This window comes from Alosa pseudoharengus, unplaced genomic scaffold (genome assembly GCF_046254945.1).
Source record: "Alosa pseudoharengus isolate Yale_2024_CS ecotype anadromous, Long Island Sound unplaced genomic scaffold, YU_APseudo_1.1 YU_APseudo_1.1_scf_6, whole genome shotgun sequence".
Taxonomy (NCBI): domain Eukaryota; kingdom Metazoa; phylum Chordata; class Actinopteri; order Clupeiformes; family Clupeidae; genus Alosa; species Alosa pseudoharengus.
The window spans coordinates 5,637,798-5,662,269 of record NW_027468848.1 but is presented as its reverse complement, the minus strand read 5'-3'; the positions used below and the strand labels follow the sequence as shown (position 1 = coordinate 5,662,269).

The following is a 24,472-nucleotide window of genomic DNA, read 5'->3' as shown; positions in this document are numbered from 1 at the left end:
TAAACACAGACGGATATGGATTCTTTTCTCTCTCTTGCATACTCACAGCCAGAATACATCTACCAGGCTTCACAAACACACACACACCCCACTCTCACACTGATCCCTAACTCTGCCCCACTCTCACACTGTTACAACGAAACATGGTGAAGCAGCTTTTGAGCAGTTCAGCTCTGGAACCAACTTTCAGAAGACATCAAAAAGACCCCAACTGTAGCCAGTTTTAAATCTAGACTTAAGACCAAACTGCTAACTGCACTGAGTTACAAATTCTGAATCTTCCTGTGAGTTATTCTACCTTGTGTCTTTTATTTTGTCTTTTTAATTATTCTTTATTTTAAATCATTTTACTTTGTGCATTTTATGTTTTCTTTTTTTATGATATTTTACCTTTTAAACATTTTTTTACTAATACCCCTCTATGTTTTTATCTGCTTTTGTTTATGTAAAGCACATTGAATAGCCTCTGTGTATGAAAAGCGCTATATAAATAAACTTGACTTGACTCACCCCTGCTACTCTGCTGTTGCCCCCACTCACCCCTCACCCCAGATCCCTACCTTCACCCAACCCACCCCTGCTACACAGCAGCTACCCAAGTTGCCCCTGCCACATAGGTGTTGTTCCAGTTGCCCCACTCACCACTGCAATATTGGTGTTGCCCCAGTTGCCCTACTCACCACTGCAATATTGGTGTTGCCCCAATTGCCCCACTCACCACTGCAATATTGGTGTTGCCCCAGTTGCCCTACTCACCACTGCAATTTTGGTGTTGCCCCAGTTGCCCTACTCACCACTGCAATATTGGTGTTGCCCCAGCTGCCCCACTCACCACTGCAATATTGGTGTTGCCCCAGGTGCCCCAGCTGCTCCACTCACCACTGCAATATTGGTGTTGCCCCAGTTGCCCCACTCACCACTGCAATCTTGGTGTTGCCCCAGTTGACCAACTCACCACTGCAATATTGGTGTTGCCCCAGTTGCCCCAGTCTCCCTGGTGTGCCAGGCATGCGGGCTGGCGGCTGAGGACGCCGGCGGTGTTCTTGGTCAGCAGTGCTCGTGAAGCCAGCATGATGACCAGAGATCTGCTCTCACTCTCGAAACAGACAGGTGCAGACAGGTGACGGACAGAAAACCCAACGGTGTCCAGCAGGCGTCACCTCCCTCACCGGGTGCCCGCGGCCAGCCTTTATAGCGGCCCCGTCACCGTGGCGATCGCGTCAGCGCGTAAGCCCCGCTTCTCAGAAGCTGCGTTTGGAAAAGCTGTTTGTCTGAAGAATCCGTTTCCTCGCCCCATCATTGACTCTGTCTCTCTCTCCCTCTCTAATAATACCACCCTGGGCTAATGCCACTCTCCCTCATCTAATTACCTTAAAGTCATTAGGCCAGTGTGGGCATCAGCTCCGTTGAGCTGACCCTTGGCCCAGCCACATCTACTCACCTCTCAACTACTTTACTCGCTGCCCAGACGTCTGCTGAACCGGCCACAACCGCTTTCTCTCTCCCTCTCTCTATCTCTCCCTCTATCTGTCTCTCTCAATCTGTCTCTCTCTCTCCCTCTTCATCTCTCTCTCTCTCCTTCATCTTCTCTTGTCCTGTCCTCTCTGACCCCTGCACCTCTCGGCTAACTCCACTAACTGCCTCTCTGTTTCTCTAGTCCACTACACAGTCCACTACACAGACCACTACACAGACCACTACACAGTCCACTACACAGTCCACTACACAGACCACAGTCCACTACACAGTCCACTACACAGTCCACTACAGAGTCCACTACACAATCCACTACACAGACCACTACACAGACCAATACACAGACCACAGTCCACTACACAGTCCACTACACAGTCCACTACACAGACCACTACACAGTCCACTACACAGTCCACTACACAGACCACTACACAGACCACAGTCCACTACACAGTCCACTACACAGTCCACTACACTGACCACAGTCCACTACACAATCCACTACACTGACCACAGTCCACTACACAGACCACAGTCCACTACACAGACCACTACACAGTCCACTACACAGACCACTACACAGTCCACTACACAGTCCACTACACAGACCACTACACAGACCACTACACAGACCACAGTCAACTACACAGTCCACTACACAGACCACAGTCAACTACACAGACCACTACACAGTCCACTACACAGACCACAGTCAACTACACAGACCACTACACAGTCCACTACACAGACCACTACACAGTCCACTACACAGACCACAGTCCACTACACAGTCCACTACACAGACCACTACACAGTCCACTACACAGTCCACAGTCCACTACACAGTCCACTACACAGACCACTACACAGTCCACTACACAGACCACAGTCAACTACACAGTCCACTACACAGACCACTACACAGTCCACTACACAGTCCACTACACAGTCAACTACAAAGACCACTACACAGACCACAGTCAACTACACAGTCCACTACACAGTCCACTACACAGACCACTACACAGACCACAGTCAACTACACAGTCCACTACACAGTCCACTACACAGACCACAGTCCACTACACAGTCCACTACACAGACCACTACACAGACCACAGTCAACTACACAGTCCACTACACAGTCCACTACACAGACCACAGTCCACTACACAGTCCACTACACAGTCCACTACACAGACCACAGTCCACTACACAGACCACTACACAGTCCACTACACAGACCACAGTCCACTACACAGTCCACTACACAGACCACAGTCCACTACACAGACCACTACACAGTCCACTACACAGACCACAGACCACTACACAGACCACTACACAGTCCACTACACAGACCACAGTCAACTACACAGTCCACTACACAGACCACTACACAGTCCACTACACAGACCACAGTCCACTACACAGTCCACTACACAGACCACTACACAGTCCACTACACAGTCCACAGTCCACTACACAGTCCACTAAACAGACCACTACACAGTCCACTACACAGACCACAGTCAACTACACAGTCCACTACACAGACCACTACACAGTCCACTACACAGACCACTACACAGTCCACTACACAGTCAACTACAAAGACCACTACACAGACCACTACACAGACCACAGTCAACTACACAGTCCACTACACAGTCCACTACACAGACCACAGTCCACTACACAGTCCACTACACAGTCCACTACACAGACCACAGTCCACTACACAGACCACTACACAGTCCACTACACAGACCACTACACTGACCACAGTCAACTACACAGTCCACTACACAGTCCACTACACAGTCCACTACACAGACCACAGTCCACTACACAGTCCACTACACAGACCACTACACAGACCACTACACAGTCCACTATACTGACCACAGTTAACTACACAGTCCACTACACTGTCCACTACAATGACCACTACACAGACCACTACACAGTCCACTACACAGTCCACTACACAGACCACAGTTAACTACACAGTCCACTACACAGTCCACTACACAGACCACTACACAGTCCACTACACAGTCCACTACACAGACCACAGTCAACTACACAGACCACTACACAGACCACTACACAGTCCACTACACAGACCACAGTCAACTACACAGACCACTACACAGACCACTACACAGTCCACTACACAGTCCACTACACAGTCTACACAGACCACTACACAGTCCACTACACAGACCACTACACAGTCCACTACACAGTCCACTACACAGACCACAGTCCACTACACAGACCACTACACAGACCACTACACAGTCCACTACACAGTCCACAGTCCACTACACAGTCCACTACACAGACCACTACACAGTCCACTACACAGACCACAGTCCACTACACAGTCCACTACACAGACCACTACACAGACCACTACACAGTCCATTACACAGACCACTACACAGTCCACTACACAGACCACAGTCCACTACACAGACCACTACACAGACCAGTACATAGTCCACAGTCCACTACACAGTCCACTACACAGACCACTACACAGACCACAGTCCACTACACAGTCCACTACACAGACCACTACACAGACCACTACACAGTCCACTACACAGACCACAGTCAACTACACAGTCCACTACACAGACCACTACACAGACCACTACACAGTCCACTACACAGACCACTACACAGACCACAGTCCACTACACAGTCCACTACACAGACCACTACACAGACCACTACACAGTCCACTACACAGACCACAGTCCACTACACAGTCCACTACACAGACCACTACACAGACCACTACACAGACCACAGTCCACTACACAGTCCACTACACAGACCACTACACAGACCACTACACAGTCCACTACACAGACCACAGTCCACTACACAGTCCACTACACAGACCACTACACAGACCACTACACAGTCCACTACACAGACCACAGTCCACTACACAGACCACTACACAGACCACTACACAGTCCATTACACAGACCACTACACAGTTCACTACACAGTCCACTACACAGTCTACACAGACCACTACACAGTCCACTACACAGACCACTACACAGACCACAGTCCACTACACAGACCACTACACAGACCACTACACAGACCACTACACAGTCCATTACACAGACCACTACACAGACCACAGACCACTACACAGACCACAGTCCACTACACAGTCCACTACACAGACCACTACACAGTCCACTACACAGACCACTACACAGACCACAGACCACTACACAGTCCACTACACAGTCCACTACACAGACCACTACACAGTCCATTACACAGACCACTACACAGTCCATTACACAGACCACTACACAGACCACAGTCCACTACACAGACCACTACACAGTCCACAGTCCACTACACAGTCCACTACACAGACCACTACACAGTCCACTACACAGTCCACTACACAGACCACTACACAGTCCACTACACAGACCACTACACAGTCCACTACACAGTCCACTACACAGTCCACTACACAGACCACAGTCCACTACACAGACCACTACACAGTCCACTACACAGACCACAGTCCACTACACAGACCACTACACAGTCCACTACACAGTCCACAGTCCACTACACAGTCCACTACACAGACCACAGTCCACTACACAGACCACTACACAGTCCACTACACAGTCCACAGTCCACTACACAATCCACTACACAGTCCTCTATCAATGTTTAATGCTGCAGCAGGTGGCTCATTTAATAGACCGCTCTCTGACAGTAATCCCCTCTGACACATCAGAAACATCTGCATACTGTTGTCACCAATATATGTATAACAGTAAAAAAGCCGTCTGAGCAAATATTATACAAAATATACCAAATACATAGTTTTAAACCCACTAAGCTTAAATACAGTCACATGAGCCAAAGTCAAATGAGGGATCGATATATCGCTTTGGGTTTGATATCTGCTCATTTCAGTGGTCGCCAGTTTGCATTATTATAGATGAGAGATTGAAGGGCTTGCAGTATTTCACCTGTTTATGTTTATGGTATTTGACACTTTTGTCCAAAGAGACTTACAGTATGTAATATGATTTTAAGTTATGATTTGAATCCTTTGCTAAGTATTTCACAAATATGCACAATGTGACAAAAAAATGCAACATACACTACTAAATGTTTGTGCAATTTTAATGACATAAAATGGTTACACTTTACTTAAAGGTATCTACATAGGAGTGACATGACACTGTCATGAACGTGTCATAAACATTATTTAAAAAAAAAAGTCATAAACGTTTATGACATAACGCTTCTGACACTTGCTTCTTTTAAGTGTCATTCGGTTTTTGTCATGACAAGTTAGGGTTAGTGCCAGGGTTATGACAGACACATGTAGAAACTTAAAGTGTTAGCCATAAAATATACCATTCAGTTGGTGAACATATTTTTGCTTTTTTTTTTTTTTGACTCCAGTTTAATCAAACATCAAATAAAAAGTAAACGTGTGTACTTAAAAACACATCCAGACCAACTTCACTGATTTTTTTTTTTTTTTTTGGAAAAAACTTTTCAGACTTCTTTTTCTGTTGAATGTGAGGTGTCCTTGCAAAGCCCATTACCCAATTTGGCTCTTTAATTCCGTAAGACTATGTGTAGTCTGACCGCAACCAGGCCATGCATCCTGGACGACCTGCACTGGCCCCTGGCCAAAGCCTCACACTAACACACCACCTTCACACTCCGGGCCGCTAAACACAGCGTGAGAGCCGCCCGGCGCACGCGGAGCGCCTCAGAGCCAAGTGTCTGCTGCCGTAGCCGTCACTTCCTGTGATGGTGTCATGTTTGTTCCCACAAACACTACAAGTGTCCATTTAAGTCTGAGTTCATGTGAATATGAAATGCTCGAGATGAAATAATGCTTGCTGTGTTAATGTGTTTAGTGAGTCATCATCATTTAATGCCACTTTCCACGAGCCTTGCTGAACCAGACGAACCTGTTAGCACATTTGAATGTGCTCTGCAGGTCAGTATGGAAAGGATTCCACTGATGGACACACACACATATGACCAGAAACCCAGGATCTAATAACAATCGCGTGCGTTCACAAATGGCTGCCCTGATGGCGACAGGGTTAAACAGATACGGATGCAATTGGTTGTAATTTTCTTTGTAATTGAATAAACAACTTAATTTACAAGAGATATGCATTTGCTGCACGTGTTGGGGTAAGAGTTCAACGCACCAATTTATTTTCACGACTGGCTTTGCCCCTGGAAGTTGTACATTTCGTTTCCAGACTGGTTTGCCAACAGGTTCACCTGGGTTCACCCAGATTAGCTTTAGTTTAGTTTCAGACCTCAGTCCGTATGTTTGGGTACAGGACTCTCAGGCTGGTGGCGCTAGCACCAGAGCTGTCGGACGGCCACACCAGTGGAACACCAGGCCCGGTCACTTTCAGAGTCAGTGTAGGAACACCAGGCCCGGTCACTTTCAGAGTCAGTGTAGGACACCACGTCTGGTCACCTTCAGAGTCAGTGTTGGTGTCCTTGACAGAGTGTCAGGCTTGGGAGACCACACAGCTTAGTCCAAGTCTGGTTAGGGATTTTGGCAGCGGGGATGGAAAGACTTAGAAATAGTGTTACACACACACACACACGTCCAAGTGCCTGCAGTTGGATCCCAGAGAGGGCTGTGTTAGCGAATGCAGATTTTTATAGGCAGTTAGGTCAAAGTCTCAGCACGCAGCAGCCATGTTGGCAAAGCCTCCACTCTGCATGGCTCACCAGATTATCAGGCTCATGTGTACATGGACTCAACACAGGGTGCTCTACGGTGGCCTGGAAGTGCAAAAAAAAAATATTTGTTTAAAAACAAATTTGTTTAAAACTTGTAAATTTGTTTAAAAAATTGTACATTTGCTTAAAACATTGTACATTTGTTTTTAAACTTGTACATTTGTTTTTAATCTTAATAATAATTAATTTACCATTGTTATTTTTTTTTGCACTTCCAGGCCACCGTAGTGCTCACATCAACCTATGGACTATGCATGTGGACTAACTGACAGTGCAGTGATGTCTATTGTAACAGTCAATAAAAAATAATACATGAGCAACACACTTATCAGCAACATGTTGGGCTCATTCTAACACACATGACTTCACAGATACGTCATACTAGCAGCTCTTCTGTGTATTTTCCCTTACTGCTCCATGATTTAGGGCTTAAATGAAGGAACATCTCTGTCCCTGAAATTAATGAAATTGTTATAATACAATTATTCATTTTCAAATGTGAACCGGCTCAACACACGCGTGTATCGCAGCAAAGTGCCTGAGAAGTGTAAGCCCTGCATATGTGTGGACTGTGGAAGATTTAAGTGTAGATTTGATATATTCTCTGGTGCAAATAATTTTAGGATTTAACAGTCATCGGACATCCTTACGGCCCACGACCCTCTTGCCTCCCTTTGGCAGTATAATGATGAACCCCACACATGCATCTCGCATCTCAGACCTCTCCCTGCAGTATAATGATGAACCCCACACATGCATCTCGCATCTCAGACCTCTCCCTGCAGTCTGCCACACTTTTCAGATTCACCGGCGGAGAGCATACACTTTTATCTACAGCGACTTCATCAAAGAAAATCATCTGTACGATGTTGGAGTGGCCATTAATCAGTGTAATCTGGGACTAGACTGGACACTCTTTGGAGCTGCTGGCAGACCACTTCCCAGTGCACCGTAGTCCTTGCTCACAGCACCTGTCTTTCAGAGAAGCAGCATGAACAACTCAAATGTGTGTTTTCTGCTCGTCTTGTCCCGGGTGTTCCAGCAGCACTGCTGAAGGAGCATGGAGAGTAACTAGAGGACTGGTCAGAGAGTGAGGTCTGTGTTGCTTTATTCTGCCCCATAGGACTGGTCAGAGAGTGAGGTCTGTGTTGCTTTATTCTGCCCCATAGGACTGGTCAGAGAGAGAGGTCTGTGTTGCTTTATTCTGCTCCAAAGGACTGATCAGAGAGTGAGGGCTGTGTTGCTTTATTCTGCCCCATAGGACTGGTCAGAGAGAGAGGTCTGTGTTGCTTTATTCTGCTCCAAAGGACTGATCAGAGAGTGAGGGCTGTGTTGCTTTATTCTGCCCCATAGGACTGGTCAGAGAGAGAGGTCTGTGTTGCTTTATTCTGCTCCAAAGGACTGATCAGAGAGTGAGGGCTGTGTTGCTTTATTCTGCTCCACAGGGGAAGCTGCTCCAGAGGTCTGGTCAGGTCTGAGCTGATCTGAGCAGACGGGCAGGATTACCCGGCTGGACTCTTAGATGGCTTACACCCTCTGCTGGTTCTCTGGTAGGCTGGTGACATTGAGCGAGTGCGCATGTGCGTGCGTGCGTGCGTGCGCGTGTAGGCTTGGTGTGCTAGTGTATGTGCATGTGTGCGCGTGCATGTGCGTGTGTATGCTTGGTGTGTGATCTGTAGGCATCTTTGTGTGTTTGTGTGTGTGTGTGTGTGCGTGTGCGTGTGCGTGTGCGTGTGTGCATGTGTGTGCGTGTGTGTGTGTGTGTGTGTGTGTGTGTGTGTGTGATCATGAGTGGACAGCCTTGCGGACACGAGTCTTGTGGATGTCCTGTGCTCTCCTCTCCCTCTCGGTCAGGTTGTTGCAGCTCGGTCTGATGGAGGGCAGCACCAGCCTCTCTCCCACTCTCGTCTGGACCTGAGCCCTGGACACACACAAACACACCACGCACACATGCACACACACGCACACATGCACACACACACACCACGCACACATGCACACACACACGCACACGCACACGCACACACACACACAAACATTTATTGCTACCAATACAACACCACATGGCATATCATATTTAAATACTGTACACTCTTAAAATGAATGTGTTGAAAACAACACAACTTGTGTTGTTTTTAACACATATCTATGTCCAGATAGGGACAACACAGTTTGTGTTGTTTCCAACACACTGCTTTTGTTATTTGTTTCAAGAGTGTTCACAGTATGTGTTGAAAATAACACAACTTGCAGTGTTTCCCACAGAATTGGATTCAATTTGTGGCGGTAGCTGACTTGGACAACGGGGGGGAGGTCGTCTTGGTAGTGTATAGGTCTAATTGAGTGCCTGTCACTTGAGGGAACCCTTGCAAATTGCAATTGTAACAGTTTAAAGGCTGCTAATGTGTGGATGCAATTCATAACGTTTTCTACATAGTTAAAATAAAGGTTCGTACTTCTCCTTGGGACAAGCACTTTTGAGTTTTGGAAAACACTTTTCCATTTACATCGTGATTTTGCAAACATTCAGTGTCGAGTCAATAAAATGAGACCAACAAAATTGACAAGCAGCTGTAAGTAGGCTAAGCATGCTAAATTCGGCATCCAAACAGTATTCTAACGTTAGCTTTGAGATACTGCTTGATTGCATAACTTAACTATAGTCTCTTCAATGTAGCCTACTATGTTGTGATAAGATCTTAGCATAGTTAACTTCAATGCAGCAGTTTTGAACAAATTTGCGCAGCATGGTCACGATGCTAAGCGGATTTAATAGCAATTTAGCCAGACGTCTTCTATGCAATGCTTCTATGTGGCAACAACAATCCTTCAACAATCGTGAATATTTAGTTAAATGCACATGCAGAGGAGGGGCAGAGGCTACGAGAGAGAGCGGGGCGGGGCAAGGAAAGGCTACGTGCATAAAAAGCGCAGCTCAATGGCAATGCAAGGATTTTATCTTATATTTAATTTAATTTAATTTAAATTAAATTAAATTAAACATAGAATATTTATGTGTGGCGGCCGATTTTTATTTTGTGGCGCCCCGCCACAGATTAGTCAATGTATGGGAAACACTGACTTGCATTGAAAACAACACAACCTGCGTTGTTTAACACAGTGTTTCTCAAAGTGTGGTCCGGGGACCACTGGTGGTCCGCAAGCTATCCCAAGTGGTCCGCGAGGAGACGTGGTAAAATATAGTATAGATGTAATATTCAACCAACTTGTATGTAAATCCAAACAGTTCTGCAATATTGCCTATGTAAGCTATGCCAGTTTAAATCATATTAATCATCTGACACAATAAGCAAGGTGCCAAGACAATAAGCAAGGTGGTTCAGTGAGTAGGCCTATTGTGTAATATACTTTTGAAGTAGGTACTACTCTTTTTTTAGCTAGGTAGTCCGTGACGGTTTTTTTATTGGATAAGTGGTCCTTGGTCTGAAAAAGTTTGAGAAACACTGGTTTAACACATCTTTTAAGAGTGTATGCTTATCTATTGTATGTGTTATTAGTTTGGTGATTGTGCTAACACTTTATGATGTAAGCAAATTAGTATTAATATTGTGTCTTGCGCAGTTCTGTATGTGTTATGTGAAGGCATAAGGCATGATATATGAGGTAAGAGCCTGTGCATTAGGAAGTGAAGTATTATTAGTTTAATCTGTTGATTGATGCTGCATCTTAAGGTACATTAGACAGAATTAGCCGCAGGCTTACTTACGGCCTTTTTGCTGCTGGCTTTTGAGCAATCTTTGGAAACCTCTCTGATCCTTCCCTGGGACAACAAAGCAAATCAACACCAGTCACACTAGGAGTGCAACAGACTAGACGGAACACTGTAGAATAGTGCAACCACTTCAACAGACTAGACGGAACACTCTAGAATAATGCAACAGACTAGACGGAACACTCTAGAATAGTGCAACAGACTAGACGGAACATTCTAGAATAGACATTTAGAGTAATCTAGCATACAACTGCATGCTATTTAAAATCAATCAACCACTGCAGTAATATCACTGACTCACTGAAGTTTTGAAATAATCTATTTATCCTTATTATTTCCTTAACCATGGAAACTTCAGCAGTTAACACAGGGCACTAGTTAAACATAAAACATGACCAATCTAAAGTGCATGCCAAAACATCACATGACAGAGCACTCGCCGTCATGGTTGGTAAACTAGAGTAGCTGTTTGCTATGTAGAGCTAATGGTGACGTCATGGTTAGAGTAGCCGTTTGCTATGTAGAGCTAATGGTGACGTCATGGTGACGTCATGGTTGGTAAACTAGAGTAGCCGTTTTCTATGTAGAGCTAATGGTGACGTGTCTTAAAGCTGAACCTCTGTTTTCACCACCAAAACTAGAGAAGTTTGGGCACGTTTGCGGTTGGGGTTAGGATATAGTGGGACCATAGTGGTAGTGATGGGTACCTTGGGCAGTCGGAGAGGTAGGCCTTTGTTTGGGACACGCCTTCAGCAGACACCCTCCTTCTGCTCTGGACCATGCCCTTCAGGATGGCCCTCAGCTGCAGCAGCTGGAAGGAGCAGACAGATGCAGAGGCGGCTCAGAACACCACAACAACTGACCCGGGAGGGGCAACTGACCCGAGTGAAGAAGAATCCTGAATAGAGAGAAGCCCTGAGGGGAACAGAACCCTGAATGGAGAGGAACCCTGAGTGGAGCAGAACCCTAAATGGAGAGGAACCCTGAGCAGAGAGGAACCCTGAGTGGAGCAGAACCCTGAGCAGAGAGGAACCCTGAGGGAGAGGAACCCTGAGCAGGGCAAAATCCAGAGGGAGAGGAACCCAGAGGGCAGCAGAACCCTGAAGAGAGTGGAACCCTGAGCCGTACCTCCTGGGCCTGCAGCTGGTTGGCGTGGCAGAGCTGCTGAATGACGTGCTCACACTCGGGGAGGCTGGGGGCGCGCGGCAGCTCCGATGGCCCGCTCTGGACACGCAGGGGCTGGAGAGAGACCACAGGGCCAATCCCAGCGGCAGGGTCAGCAGCTGAGGTCGAGGCGCTATCCCACCTGGAGCGAGTGGAAGAGGGGGTAAAAGACGAGAAGAAAAAGAGAGAAAGTTGCAAGTTGTCCTGTGCACAGACCGGTTAAGACAGTGAAAGAAAGAAACATCCATCATCATCGTCGTCGTCCTCTTCATCGTGTGACATGTACTCCATGTGATGTGAGTGTTCTGTTACCCATGGGAGCGGTAGAACGCAGAGGGCACGTCAGGACGCTGAGAGGAGTCGTGTTCACTCCCACTGCTGGCTTGCCGAGCGTAGGAGGCTGAGTGAAGACTCTCTGCAGAAAATCATGTAGAGAAACCACTAGTGACGAGCTGCTCTAATGGTGCCTGAACATCAAGATCAACAGTGTGCATACCTTGCTTGGGCAGGTGATGACTTTCCATGATCAGTTTATACTGTAATTCTGTAAAGTAAAAATAAAATTATTTAAAACATTATCTTTCATAAATGCAGCCTACACATTCATACAGCATTTATTTATACACCATTTATTATTGTGGCAGATCTAATATGCACACCCATCTTAAATTACGGAGGACTCTCTCAGCACTGATCCAAACCTTTATTTTCCCGTTTTAGTGAATCAATTTCCTGGTGTAGCTTTCCCAGCGTCTCTCTGTGCTGCTGTTGTAAGAAGCTGACATCTTTCTCCAGCGACGCGATTCTGCTCAGATCAGAGTCCATGCTAGGGGCCGGGGGGAATGCTGGTGCTTTAACGGCAACGGAACTGTCCGGAAGCGGAGCATTGGGGGTGCGGTCTCTATGGAACAGTCGCAGGGATCGGGTCTTGTCCAAGGTACCGACGCGAGACCAGTTCGGAAGGTTTCGCAGAGGTGGTAGATTGCTGGTAGACATGTTGTATTATTTAACATCTATTCATCTTTATTAACAAGGCCTGTGTTACCTTAATGTCGACTTTTCCAGAGGACTACCGTCAATGTTAACTTGCGCTGACACATAGGCTACACTTATCATAACTTATCATGGATCATGCTGGTCTCTGTCTATGATGAATACATTTTCCAAAAAAGGACAATTAAACAATTCCCTTTCAAAGACTCATCGCTGAAATGCTTTCAAAACTTTATATCGATAACTGATTTATCATAGCTATCGACAGCTGACCAAGATATGCCAAATTGGTGCATAATACAATTTATAAAGTTGGTAACTTAGCAAGTATAGCCATAGCTAGAACTACACAACAGCAGCGTTTATCAGGTTTAATGTCAACTAGCTAGGCAAGCTAACAGGCTAGTTAAGGTTATAGTTGCATTAGCCGCCGAGAAGGCTGTGATACCTTATGGCCATTCTCCATAAGTCAGTGTAGCCCTAGTATGGGTCATTAAACGCATAGCAAAAAGACAAATAAAGAATACTTATTATGCACTTCTCTCTGCCGTTACTGCCTCCGTCGACCAGCTAATTCTGAATCCTACTTCCTGATACACACACGACTGCTGTTTCCTGCGTTACCATGACAACAGAGCCACATTGCTGCAACATACACTGTGGATTCCCTTACATTGCTACATTGTTACATTCATAGAGGTTACATTGTTTCCTCGGATTTCCTGTAACAAAAGAATATGAAGGTTTCAGATGAAAAACAGTAAAGACCACCTTCACAAATGTGCAAAAAACACGTTAATATCCATCCCAGGTAATTTCTATCAAACTACTGTTAGGTTGTTTTCATTAAATTCAAATACATAAAAGCACAACCCTACAACAGCATGACTGATAATAAATAATAATAAAACAAATACATAAATCTATTTCTGTAAATTCATCACAAATGGACTTAACTGGTTTTGCATCTGACCCCTTCAGACTCTACTCTACTTTAGTTACAGAAGTAGATTTTTCTGAATGCGCTCATGCTGGATATGACAGTTGAAAGAAAACAAGCCCACGACAGACAACACATCAGTTTAGATTTTACTTCACCTCTTAAAACACATTATTAAAATGAAGCTACAATACCGAAATTAACACACACACAAAACAAAAACAGTATAAACCAACACAAATCACCTTTTCAGAAAACATTGCATGTAAAAATTCAACAGTAAAAGATTACAATCAGGTTCTCCCAATCTCGGTGTCCTGACCCAATCGTCCCGCTCAACAGTGCATGGCCAGAACCACACTGTCCCCACAAAAGGTAGCACAGCAAAAATCAAACAGGAAGCAGTCTGTCTCTCTCTCTCCCTCACTCACACACACACACACACACACACACACACACACACACAGAATCACGCCAACACTCACACACACAGCCAAATGAATCTTCCACACTGTCCTAGGAGTAGCCCCAGGATGCTCATATACGATTATCAACACACCCACACAGTTACAGACAATTAGGCCTAAAGATAAAGAAACAAAAGAGGGTGAAAATAGAACTATGTCCAAAAAATGATGGCAGATCTGGGATACTGGTGTCATATGGCAAGACCTTTGGTGGAGTGTCCATGATTAGTCCCAGGTCCTAGAGTCCTCTCCTGGCGGTGTGGAAGGACCAGTCGGAGCACATGGCATGAACACCACCATTTCTAGGCCAACATTTCTTCACTCAGACCAAAGCAAGCCAAGCACATGGTCAGCTAATTAGCCAAGAGGAAGTAAAAAAAAAATGCATGCCCATCTTTGAGCACAGTTGATCTTCAAGCTCTTTAATAAATAATAATATTAATAATTATAGCCTAAACTTTAAAAGGGGACCTTGGATTTAGATTTTGCTTACGTGACTTTTTGGATACAGAGGGGCTGCTCAGGACTCGTATTAAAGTGTGGGAAAAATAAAAAGCAAGAAATGTTTTAGGAAGTTTTATGAAGAGGAAATCAAGACACATGGTAAATAAGTGGGAGTGTTTTTCAAGTGCAGAGGCAAGCTTGCGGACATTGGGTGGCTAGGTCAGGTTAGGGTGGGGGGCACAAAGGAATGAAAATCAGCAGAACCCACGAAGAAGGGCCGATATGCAGGGTTGGTGTACATTATATCAAGACGTCTTCATGGAGCAGAGAAACAATCCAGAAAGACGTTCCAGAAACACCTCTTCCGAGGGTATCCTTTTTAGATTTATTCTTTAGAACTAACTAGTTTGAGAGCTTTATTTCAGTTTATTTCAGTTAACAAAATACTGTTTTCACTGAAACTATCAGTTAAAATGTTTTCACTGACAGCATTCACTAATTTTTAGTTTTAATCTTGATTTTTGTTAACTATAATAACCCTGCTACGGATTATATCTGACACTGACACAATCTGTGCCCGAGCTGTCCGAGATATATGCCCACTCTGTGCCCGAGCTGCGTGTCAGAGCGGACCTGGAGTCTGGTGGTCTCGGAGATCCCTGCTGACCTCTGCGACTCCAGTTTAAAGTGCCTTACACTGAAATGTTACGGATCAGGGGGCCGCCAGTAACTACTGTATGCACCATGTTTAGAGATCCAGTATTATTGCACTGGAGGGCGAGACAGAGGGGCCGCGTTGGCACAGGTTCTGCTGTTACACAGTTGGTTTAAACGAAAGCAGAGCGGTGAACTGATACACACACACGACTCAAAATGCCACCAGTTACGCATTTAACAGGACGAGGTGTTACACTAGGGCAAGACCAAGCGTGCCAGACCATGTCAAAACACTCTGAGGGACCGCGGTGGGGACAGCCACACGCACGTGCAAACTACTGCGAGAAAACATCACATGGTGGTGCGGACACAACGAGCGGTCCTGCGCCGGCCCCGACGGAGAGCCGGTTACATGCAATCGAAGCACCAGCAGCCAAGCTGCGGCCCGCTGCGGAGAGAGTGTGTGTGTGGAGGCAGTCGGTCAGGGCAGGGGGTCGGCGTGGACGCATGGAGGGGGGCGAGAGGGCAGGGGGTCGGGGGACGTGGACGCGTGGGGGGGGGGTTGGCGATCAGATCCTGGGCCGCCCGAGTGTCTGAGGTTCTGCGTTCTGCTGATAGCGAGGCAAACAGTGGTTTCTCCGGAGCGTGAGGGGCGTCTGGGCTGAGGGAGAGGAGGGTACGCTGCGGAGCGGTGCGGTGCTCAGCCCAGTTACGGGGGGGTTTGGTGCGTGGGGGGGGGGGGTAGGATGCTGTCCCCTGCTGTGGGGGTGCTCGGTGCGTAGGCGGGAGTGGGGTGTGTGTGGGGGGGGGGGGGGGGGTGCGTGGCGAACCCCTCCTGCTACGGTGTGTAGGCAGGCGGTGGCTGGAACTGGTTGGCGATGTCGTAGTCGGCGGGGAAGGCGTCGGTGCCGTCCTCCATCTGGGCGAGCAGCTCCAGGGCCTGCTCCTCCTCCTCGCTGGGGTAGTGGCGCAGCAGGTTGGCGGCGGTGGCCAGGATGGAGGCACCGCCCGCCCCCGCCACCAGGTAGAAGCTGATGGCGAACGTCACATAGATCAGCGAGCCGTGGTACTTCTTGTGCTGCTGCTGCAGGGCCAGGATCAGCTCCGACGCCCAGTAGCAAAACCCAATCACCGTGGCACACTGCAGGACTGAGGGAGCACGCACACACACACACGTGCACACACGTGCACACACACACACGTGCACACACACACACACACACACGCATGCACGCACGCGCAGGCACACACACGCACACGCACACACGTGCACACACACACACGTGCACACACACACACACACACACGCATGCACGCACGCGCAGGCACACACACGCACACGCACACGCACACACAGAGACAGGGACAGGCATTAGTAACTGCTGGGGGTTTAAGACCCCACTGAGAGCGGAGAACGCATTTGCACTGTCAGGGCCATTTGCTGCTGCAGCTGTCAGTGGTGGTGGTGTCTAAACCACATTTGTGTCTACAGAGCGCATCAACTATATCATCAACAGCATTGATATTCTTAAATGTATCGCTAATCCTCGTCTGACAAACAAAAAATATATATATTTGGTTCTGATGGTTTTTAATGCTACACCCCAGTATGAAATTACACTTTGCATTGTTGGCAATAGAAAGCAACTGCCCTTTTTCACCTATAAAAGGTGTAGCTGTTTGATGACGGAGGCTAACCTGTGACAATGCACTACTCCGTTGACAACACCAACTTCCCTATGACAGGTGTAGCTGTTGTTGGTGCCCTGATAGAGGCTTACCTGTGAGGATGTGGGCGAAGGCGTATCTACGGGTGATCTTTAGCGCCGGGTGTTTGGGTCCAAACACGTCCAGCAGGAAAGCCGTCAGACTGCACAGGATCCCCAGGAAGCAGAAAGCCGCGATGACCCGCAGCAGCAGGATGGTCTGGGAGTTAAAACAGTAGTCTGCCGAGGAGCAGAGGCGCAGGGTGAAACCAACAGTAACAGTGGGAGGACATTTTTATTGTACCTGTTAATGTTTACAGCCTAAACAGCATACACTCACACAAACCGCTCTTCTCTGTTTGACTGACACTCAATTTGCATGTACAAGTAGCTTCAAACTAGCCAGAAAGCTACCAAAATGACAAGCTGTCTTCAGACCAACCTTCCAGGAGCTTGGGGTCAATGTATCCCAGTACGTCTGCCACTCCGAGCTCCTGTCTCGGGCAGTTTCCTCCGTGGACCCGGAGCCACGCGGGCTCGGCCAGTGCCGTGCAGAGGGCCGTGATGGAGAGAGCCCCGGGGAGGGCCGAGGCCAGGCTGCGCTCCGGCTGCTTGGGCAGCGCTGTGCCGGCTCGCCTACGCCGGTTTCCGGGGACTGCAGGTCCCGGAGGTGCATACATGATCGGGCGAGAATAAACTACCTACAGTACTTGATATGCTAACTTCAGTTCACGGAAACTGAGGCCTCGTTTCACGTTCCGAAGAAGCGTTACTGCCACTTCAAATTACTGATTAAAATAATTCAACGGTAAAACAATTTCAGTAACTAAAATCTAACAAAGGGACTGGCTGGCTGGGTCGATAAGCAGCTACCAGTACATGAAGGCTAGTCAGTTAAACGCCTTTAATTTGATTAAATCGACCGTATTTTATTCGGATTTAATTTAAGAAAAGGTTAATTCTTTATTCGTCGACAAAGGTTCTACGAAAAAGATTATTAAATTACACAGCAAAACATAAGAAAAACCCTAACACTTGCTAATGTATTTACCTAGCGCTAACTTCCTTTTACCGAAGAGAACGTCACAGGCCAAGCCACTTTCCGACGAGCGAGCTGTGTCAAAGAAGAGAAATAGCACCAGACGTTGTGCGCTTATTTTACTGGATTGAAACAGAGATAACTCACGACAACACGCTATATTTCAACCCCTTTTCCAACCCGCGTTAAAACCGAGGAGTAACTAAAAGAAAATCCTGGCCATTTTGGCCTGTGGCTAAAAACAAAACAAAGCCTACGGTCTTCGTGAGCTTTGTACAATCATTTCCCCTTCCTCCCCTCCTCTTTCTCGTTATATAATAACCCGACAATGGAAATGTTTCGACTACTTCCTTGTTCTTTACTGCCACCTGCTGTTGTGGGTCTGTAACGAATCCCTCAATAAACAATCCCGCAATCTTCCTTTGGACTTCCTTCTATGGTGCCTTCAGATGATGAAGTGTCTGTTGGACCTCAACTTTTCAGCGGTAACAGCTTGTAACCTAAGGCATGTTTATAGGGCCGCTGACGACAGTATGTTTTTCAAGTCACAAATAAATAGGCCTACCAGTGAATAACCTCTCTCTGTTTTCTCCACCTGTAACTAAATGGCAAACTCTAACTCATGACCAGGGATGGGCAGTATTTATGATACATGTTACAAAATAGTACTTTGTAATTTGTATTTTATTGGGTGACTTCGTATTTGTTTTATTTAAAAAGTCCTTGTTGCTCTTCTGCCCCCCTCTGCTCATACAATGGTACTACAGGGGCTGACAGGGGCCTGGATGACCAACATATTGTAGCTGAACTCATTTCAAATCTCACATCTCACCTCATGAGTTCAGATGATTAGGCAGCAAAAGCACCACAGACATGTGACCTGTGACATCACAGAGCGGCCGCACTCTGACAAAGAGGAGGGAGGAAACAAATCCCTCCCCTCATCATCGTCATTAATCATTATCAGTCCTTATCAATCATTAACAAAATCACTACAGTCACACTGGCCACACATTCACACAAGGACCTGTATAGATGTTGGCCAACACTATTAATATGTATATCAACACTATCAAAGTGTATTATAATAAGTTATTGATAAGTTATTCAGGCTACTAAGGTAATCTGTGGCATGTGAGGCTGTCAGGCTGATATCCAGACATGGAGAGCTGTTCGCAGACGTCACAGATCATATCAGACTAATATTCAGATGGAAAGCTGCTCAGATATCACTGATCACTTCATCATGCGCACAACAGAGTCCTGTCGAGGTCTCTCTCCTGTTCTGTTGTACTATCTTTGACCCCTCTCCTTCTCTAAACGTGTCTTTTTTCTCCAGAATTTGTACTCTATTTTTGCCCTTTCTGAGCCCCTCTCTCTCCATTTCTCATCTGTCTCTCCTCTCTTTCCCCTTGTCCCTCCCTCTCTCTCATTTCTCTCTCTCTCTTTCTGCCTCGCCCCTTAATGCTTCAGTGAGCAGCAGCACTGCAGTAGCCAGACCATCAAAAAGCAACTTATTCCCTCTCTACCTTTTCAAAAAACTATTAATCTGTCACTGTCCAATGAAACGCTCGGCCTCACGACACCAACCAGTGATATTGCAGCGGAGACACGCTCTGCTGGCCAATGGGAGCAGGCATTCTAATGGGCCCCATCTTTATCTCGAGGGTGTCACCTCAACTTGAGCGCATTCTTATTTATGACCCGGGGACTGGGAACTTGCCAGTGGGCATTCGTCTCCGCTAGAGGCTGCTGGACTGTGTGTGTGTGTCAAAGGTGCCGGACACTCCACTGTTGACTCTGGGAGTTCCCCCGGTATGGGCCAGACCAGGTGAGACGCTCACATACATACACACACACACACACACACACACACACACACATATATACACGGCATCTGAGCCTCGACACACGCTCAACCTGAGCCTCTAGCTGATCTCAGGCCTGTTGGAGATCTCCTGAGGAGCCTGCAACTGCTGGCACCAGCCCCGGAGCAGCGGGCATTTTTATGGGCATCGAAGGGCCTGGACACCAGACCAGGAGAGTTCACTGGAGGATCTGTTCCCAGAGACGTCTCACAATCGGACAATAACTACAAGCTACAGGAGGGACGCTACTATTGGACTAAAGAGTTTATTATTTTGAAGTCTATTTAGACTTTTTATTTTTCTACTAAAGCGAACCGTACCGCCTGTCAATCTGGAGTCGGAGGAGTCTCTGTCCATGGACCCCTCTCTGCCGGGGTCCTTCCTCTTCAACGGCGGCCTCGGCCAGTTCTCCTCGGACATCAAGGCGCCCGTGTGCCAGTACTCCGTGCCCAACTCCTTCTACAAGCTCAACGCTGGGCTCGGGGCGCAGTTGCCCGCAGGCACCCCTCATGGCATCAGCGACATCCTCAGCCGTTCCATGATGGGCGCCCCTGGTGCCCCCTTGCTCTCGGGGTACCCCGCCATGGGGGGGTTCGGGGCCACCATGTCCGCCCCGAGCATGTACTACAACAGGGACTACAGTCCAGCACTGGGCAGCTATGCCAAGGCCCCCGAGTGCCCGATGATGAAGAGTCGGAATGGGAGCTGCTGGACAGACACGCCGTACGAGTGCAGAGGTGGCCGGCAGTCCTGCAGCAGCAGTGAGTTCATCATATTACACACACACACACACACCATCAACACTCTGACACACACACCCCATCAACACTAACTAACACTATCTAACAATGACACACACCATTGACACTCTGACACACACACCATTAGTTAATTATGTGATGGTGTGTATCAAAGTATAGTTAGTGTTAATTATCACACCACACCACAACACTCTGACACACACACCATCAACCCTAACTATACTTTGATATACACCATCACATAATTAACTCTAACTAACTACACACTTATCACACACATCATCAACACAAACTATTTTTGGACACACACCATCAGCGCTTACTATTAATGACACACACACACCATCAGTGCTAACTATTTATAATATACACCACCATAGCACAAACTATTCATAGCACACACAATATCAGTGCTAACTATTTATAACATACACCACCATCAACACAAACTATTCATAGCACACATACTATCAGTGCTAACTATTTATAATATACACCACCATCAACACAAACTATTCATAGCACACATACTATCAGTGCTAACTATTTATAATATACACCACCATCAACACAAACTATTCATAGCACACACACCATAAGGGCTAACTATTTTAACATGGTGGTGGTCCTGACACACACTATCAATGCTTCATATTCCAGGTGTACGCCATCACTTTTTCAGCCTTATCATATTTGTGATGCACGCAAATGTATGTCTGGCCATAGAACTATAGAACTCTCATATAGAACCTATTAGCCATATGGAACTATAGAACTCTCATATAGAACCTATTAGCCATATGGCTGGTAATGGATGTGACATATTTCTTTTCTCTTTCTTAAACCTTATTTTACTTTTGTGTGTGTGCTTGTCTGCACGCACAGGACGGTGCTGTTGTCACAGTCAAATTTGAATGAATAAAACATTCCCTATATCTTATCTTATCACATCTTTTTGACCACTAATTACTTTAGCATTACCATGTAGCTGACATGCACATGCTCATGGTCTAATGAATTTGGCATTATCAGCTTCCAGACACATGTAATGAGCTCAGCTTAATTCCCTCCATCCTTTGTCTTTTATCTCCAAGTCATTTAGCAGTTATGGGCCCTCCTGTTTGGCATACAGTGTGTTTGTTTAGTTTCTCTCTGAAAATTACGCCTACTCTCTAGTCTCAACACCTGAGCGCCGGGATCACCTTTTTGTTGTTGATAATAATAATAATAATAATAATAATAATAATAATAATACTTAAGAATAATAGTGATATTTATTTTGAATGTAGATTAGGCTCACTCATATTCTTCTGCAATAACAGGCTGAAAATATATAGCCTATATAATTGTCTGAACACAAAATACGATTATAGATTTTAGATCTGGGATCTTATGTTTCATTGAAAATATTTCTTATTAATGTTCACACATTTGAGCTCAAACATGGCTCTACAGAGCTCTTACAAGATATGATTTTAGAGCTTATCTTATAACAGTATATAAGTATACCTTTACAAGATTAGATTTATATGTGGCAGATATTGTTATAAGGATATAAAGGGCAGTTATATTTTATAGGAGATGTCAAGTAGGTTCAGGTAAAGTTATCTAGAAGATTTTCCTTTCTTGAACAGTCTCAAGTAATGCCAGTTGGTTAGAACTGGATTTAAAAAAAAATGAAATGTGAACACCAGAACATTAAGCCAAATGAAATTAAATTAAATGATTGCTTACAAATAATGTGGAAAAATATAGTGGAGGCCTAAAAACATCAAGTGTTTTATAATAGTGTACTGTTATGGTATTTGTAAAATATGTTTTAGATAAAAATAAATGTATTGGTATAGGTGAACGGAATTGTTTGCTAATTTCAGTAACTGTAGGTCATGATTAGAAATCAATAATACATGGAGACTGAAATATATTTATATCACCAGTTTATGTGCCGTTTGTGACAGGTTATTCTGCAGCATCTCAAAATTCTTATTGCGCATACATGTGGCTTCCTCTAGTGATTTCAGATTAATTATTTTCTTAATATTCATGCGTAGGTAAATTATCTGGAATTAAATGTTATTTATTCAGTTATCCTATGTGGTGTTACTGTTGAGTTTTGTCTGCGATGCAGTGTTAGTGTTGGTGTTAGTGTTGAGTTTTCTCTGTGATGCAGTGTTAGCGTCGAGTGTGTCGTCTCTCGCCTGCAGATAGCCGACACCTGGGGAAGCGGTGTGTGTCAAGTGTGAAATTTCCTCAATAATTCCATCCAGTGTTACATTTTCTTAATGTTAAATGTGTTACTGTGTTAAATCTCATCCAATATAAGATATTTTACATTACCAGTGCCAAGAGTGTTCTCAAAGATCCCATGAGGTGTTAAGTGTTGAGTGTGTGGTGTGTTGTGTGTGTGTGTTGCCGTGTAGTGTTAAGTGTTGTGTGTGTGTGTGTGTGTGTGTGTGTGTTTTGTTACCCTGCGGTGTTAAGTGTTAAGTGTTGCGTGTGTGTGTGTGTGTGTGTTTTGTTACCCTGCGGTATTACGTGTTAAATGTTGCGTGTGTGTGTGTGTTCCCTGCAGACAGCGGACCCATGGGCGAGATGGTGGGCAGGAAGAAACACACGCGGCCGACCTTCAGCGGGCACCAGATCTTCGCCCTGGAGAAGACCTTTGAGCAGACCAAGTACCTGGCAGGACCAGAGAGAGCCAGGCTGGCATACTCACTGGGCATGACCGAGTCACAGGTCAAGGTGAGGGAGGAGAGAACACACACATACACACACACACACACATACAAGATCATACATTTACATTTACACACACACACACACACACACGTACAAGATCACACATTTACATTTACTCACACACACAAACACACATGTACAAGATCATACATTTACATTTACACACACACACACACACACACACACACACAGAGAGAAAGGCATAGAAATCAGGATCCATGAGATTCAGAACAGTTGGACGATATGTAATATTATATAACTTCATGCACACATAAACATAAACACATAAAAACGACAACTCCCAAGCCTATGCCTTCTTATTTTTCTCATTATTTTGATCTGTAACACCAGACAATCTCAAACATTTCTAAAAATGTCTCCTGCTTGTCCTCCCCCCTCCCCCCCCCCTCCCCCCTCCCTTGTGTCTCGTGTCTCGTGTCTCGTGTCCCGTCCAGGTGTGGTTCCAGAACCGGCGCACTAAGTGGCGTAAGAAGAGCGCTTTGGAGCCCAGCTCCACGCAGGCGGCGCGGGGGGACGGGGCTGGCGACGCGTCCGAGAACGAGGTGGAGGACGAGGAGTACAACAAGCCCCTGGACCCCGACTCGGACGACGAGAAAATCCGACAGCTTCTGCGCAAACATCGCCGCGCTTTCTCTGTTCTCAGATTGGGCCCTCACATCTGA

The 24,472-nt window shown here is 46.0% G+C and overlaps 4 protein-coding genes across 6 annotated transcripts in view; 1 reads left to right on the top strand and 3 right to left on the bottom strand.

Moving 5' to 3' along the window:
• gatd3l (glutamine amidotransferase class 1 domain containing 3, like) overlaps nt 1–1,072 on the bottom strand; it is a 6,319-nt gene extending 5,247 nt beyond the window's left edge. The window contains exon 1 of the mRNA XM_076270441.1: nt 956–1,072. Within this exon, the coding sequence (XP_076126556.1) occupies nt 956–1,072 (117 nt within the window). The remainder of the gene's footprint in view (nt 1–955) is intronic.
• A 4,626-nt stretch (nt 1,073–5,698) lies between these two features.
• On the bottom strand, nt 5,699–13,794 carry LOC143106271 (uncharacterized). 3 transcript variants are annotated; one of them, XR_012983650.1, is made up of 8 exons: nt 12,877–13,794; nt 12,672–12,719; nt 12,488–12,590; nt 12,140–12,317; nt 11,719–11,822; nt 11,006–11,059; nt 8,052–9,199; nt 5,699–7,999 (listed from the first exon to the last, which is right to left on the bottom strand). XR_012983650.1 is itself a non-coding variant. In XM_076270512.1 (8 exons), exons 2-8 carry the CDS (start codon nt 12,998–13,000, stop codon nt 9,064–9,066), a joined length of 747 nt encoding a protein of 248 aa, XP_076126627.1. In that variant the 5' UTR covers nt 13,001–13,160; nt 13,707–13,792; the 3' UTR covers nt 5,699–9,063. The 3 variants fall into 3 exon arrangements, 2 of the variants coding, with proteins under 2 accessions (XP_076126627.1, XP_076126626.1); XM_076270512.1 differs by having other exon boundaries at nt 5,699–9,199; nt 12,877–13,160; nt 13,707–13,792; XM_076270511.1 differs by having other exon boundaries at nt 5,699–9,199.
• A 446-nt stretch (nt 13,795–14,240) lies between these two features.
• tmem127 (transmembrane protein 127) lies at nt 14,241–18,716 on the bottom strand. Its single transcript, XM_076269985.1, has 3 exons — nt 17,825–18,716; nt 17,458–17,622; nt 14,241–16,825 (listed from the first exon to the last, which is right to left on the bottom strand). The coding sequence occupies exons 1-3, from the start codon at nt 18,060–18,062 to the stop codon at nt 16,515–16,517; spliced, it is 714 nt and encodes a 237-aa protein (XP_076126100.1). The 5' UTR covers nt 18,063–18,716; the 3' UTR covers nt 14,241–16,514.
• A 1,928-nt stretch (nt 18,717–20,644) lies between these two features.
• nkx6.3 (NK6 homeobox 3) lies at nt 20,645–24,472 on the top strand. Its single transcript, XM_076270723.1, has 3 exons — nt 20,645–21,050; nt 23,623–23,792; nt 24,245–24,472. Exons 1-3 carry the CDS (start codon nt 20,645–20,647, stop codon nt 24,470–24,472), a joined length of 804 nt encoding a protein of 267 aa, XP_076126838.1.

Coding starts and splice junctions, on each gene's coding strand:
- LOC143106271 (XM_076270511.1), bottom strand. CDS start 13,171: ATGTCTACCAGCAATCTACCACCTCTGCGAAACCTTCCGAACTGGTCT. Junction 11,823..12,139: donor ACCAGCTGCAGGCCCAGGAG/GTACGGCTCAGG, acceptor TGCTCCTTCCAG/CTGCTGCAGCTGAGGGCCAT. Junction 9,200..11,005: donor AAGCCAGCAGCAAAAAGGCC/GTAAGTAAGCCT, acceptor GTGTGTGTCCAG/GGCTCAGGTCCAGACGAGAG.
- tmem127 (XM_076269985.1), bottom strand. CDS start 18,062: ATGTATGCACCTCCGGGACCTGCAGTCCCCGGAAACCGGCGTAGGCGA. Junction 17,623..17,824: donor TGACCCCAAGCTCCTGGAAG/GTTGGTCTGAAG, acceptor GCTCCTCGGCAG/ACTACTGTTTTAACTCCCAG. Junction 16,826..17,457: donor CTTCGCCCACATCCTCACAG/GTAAGCCTCTAT, acceptor GTGCTCCCTCAG/TCCTGCAGTGTGCCACGGTG.
- nkx6.3 (XM_076270723.1), top strand. CDS start 20,645: ATGGACCCCTCTCTGCCGGGGTCCTTCCTCTTCAACGGCGGCCTCGGC. Junction 21,051..23,622: donor CCGGCAGTCCTGCAGCAGCA/GTGAGTTCATCA, acceptor TGTTCCCTGCAG/ACAGCGGACCCATGGGCGAG. Junction 23,793..24,244: donor TGACCGAGTCACAGGTCAAG/GTGAGGGAGGAG, acceptor TGTCCCGTCCAG/GTGTGGTTCCAGAACCGGCG.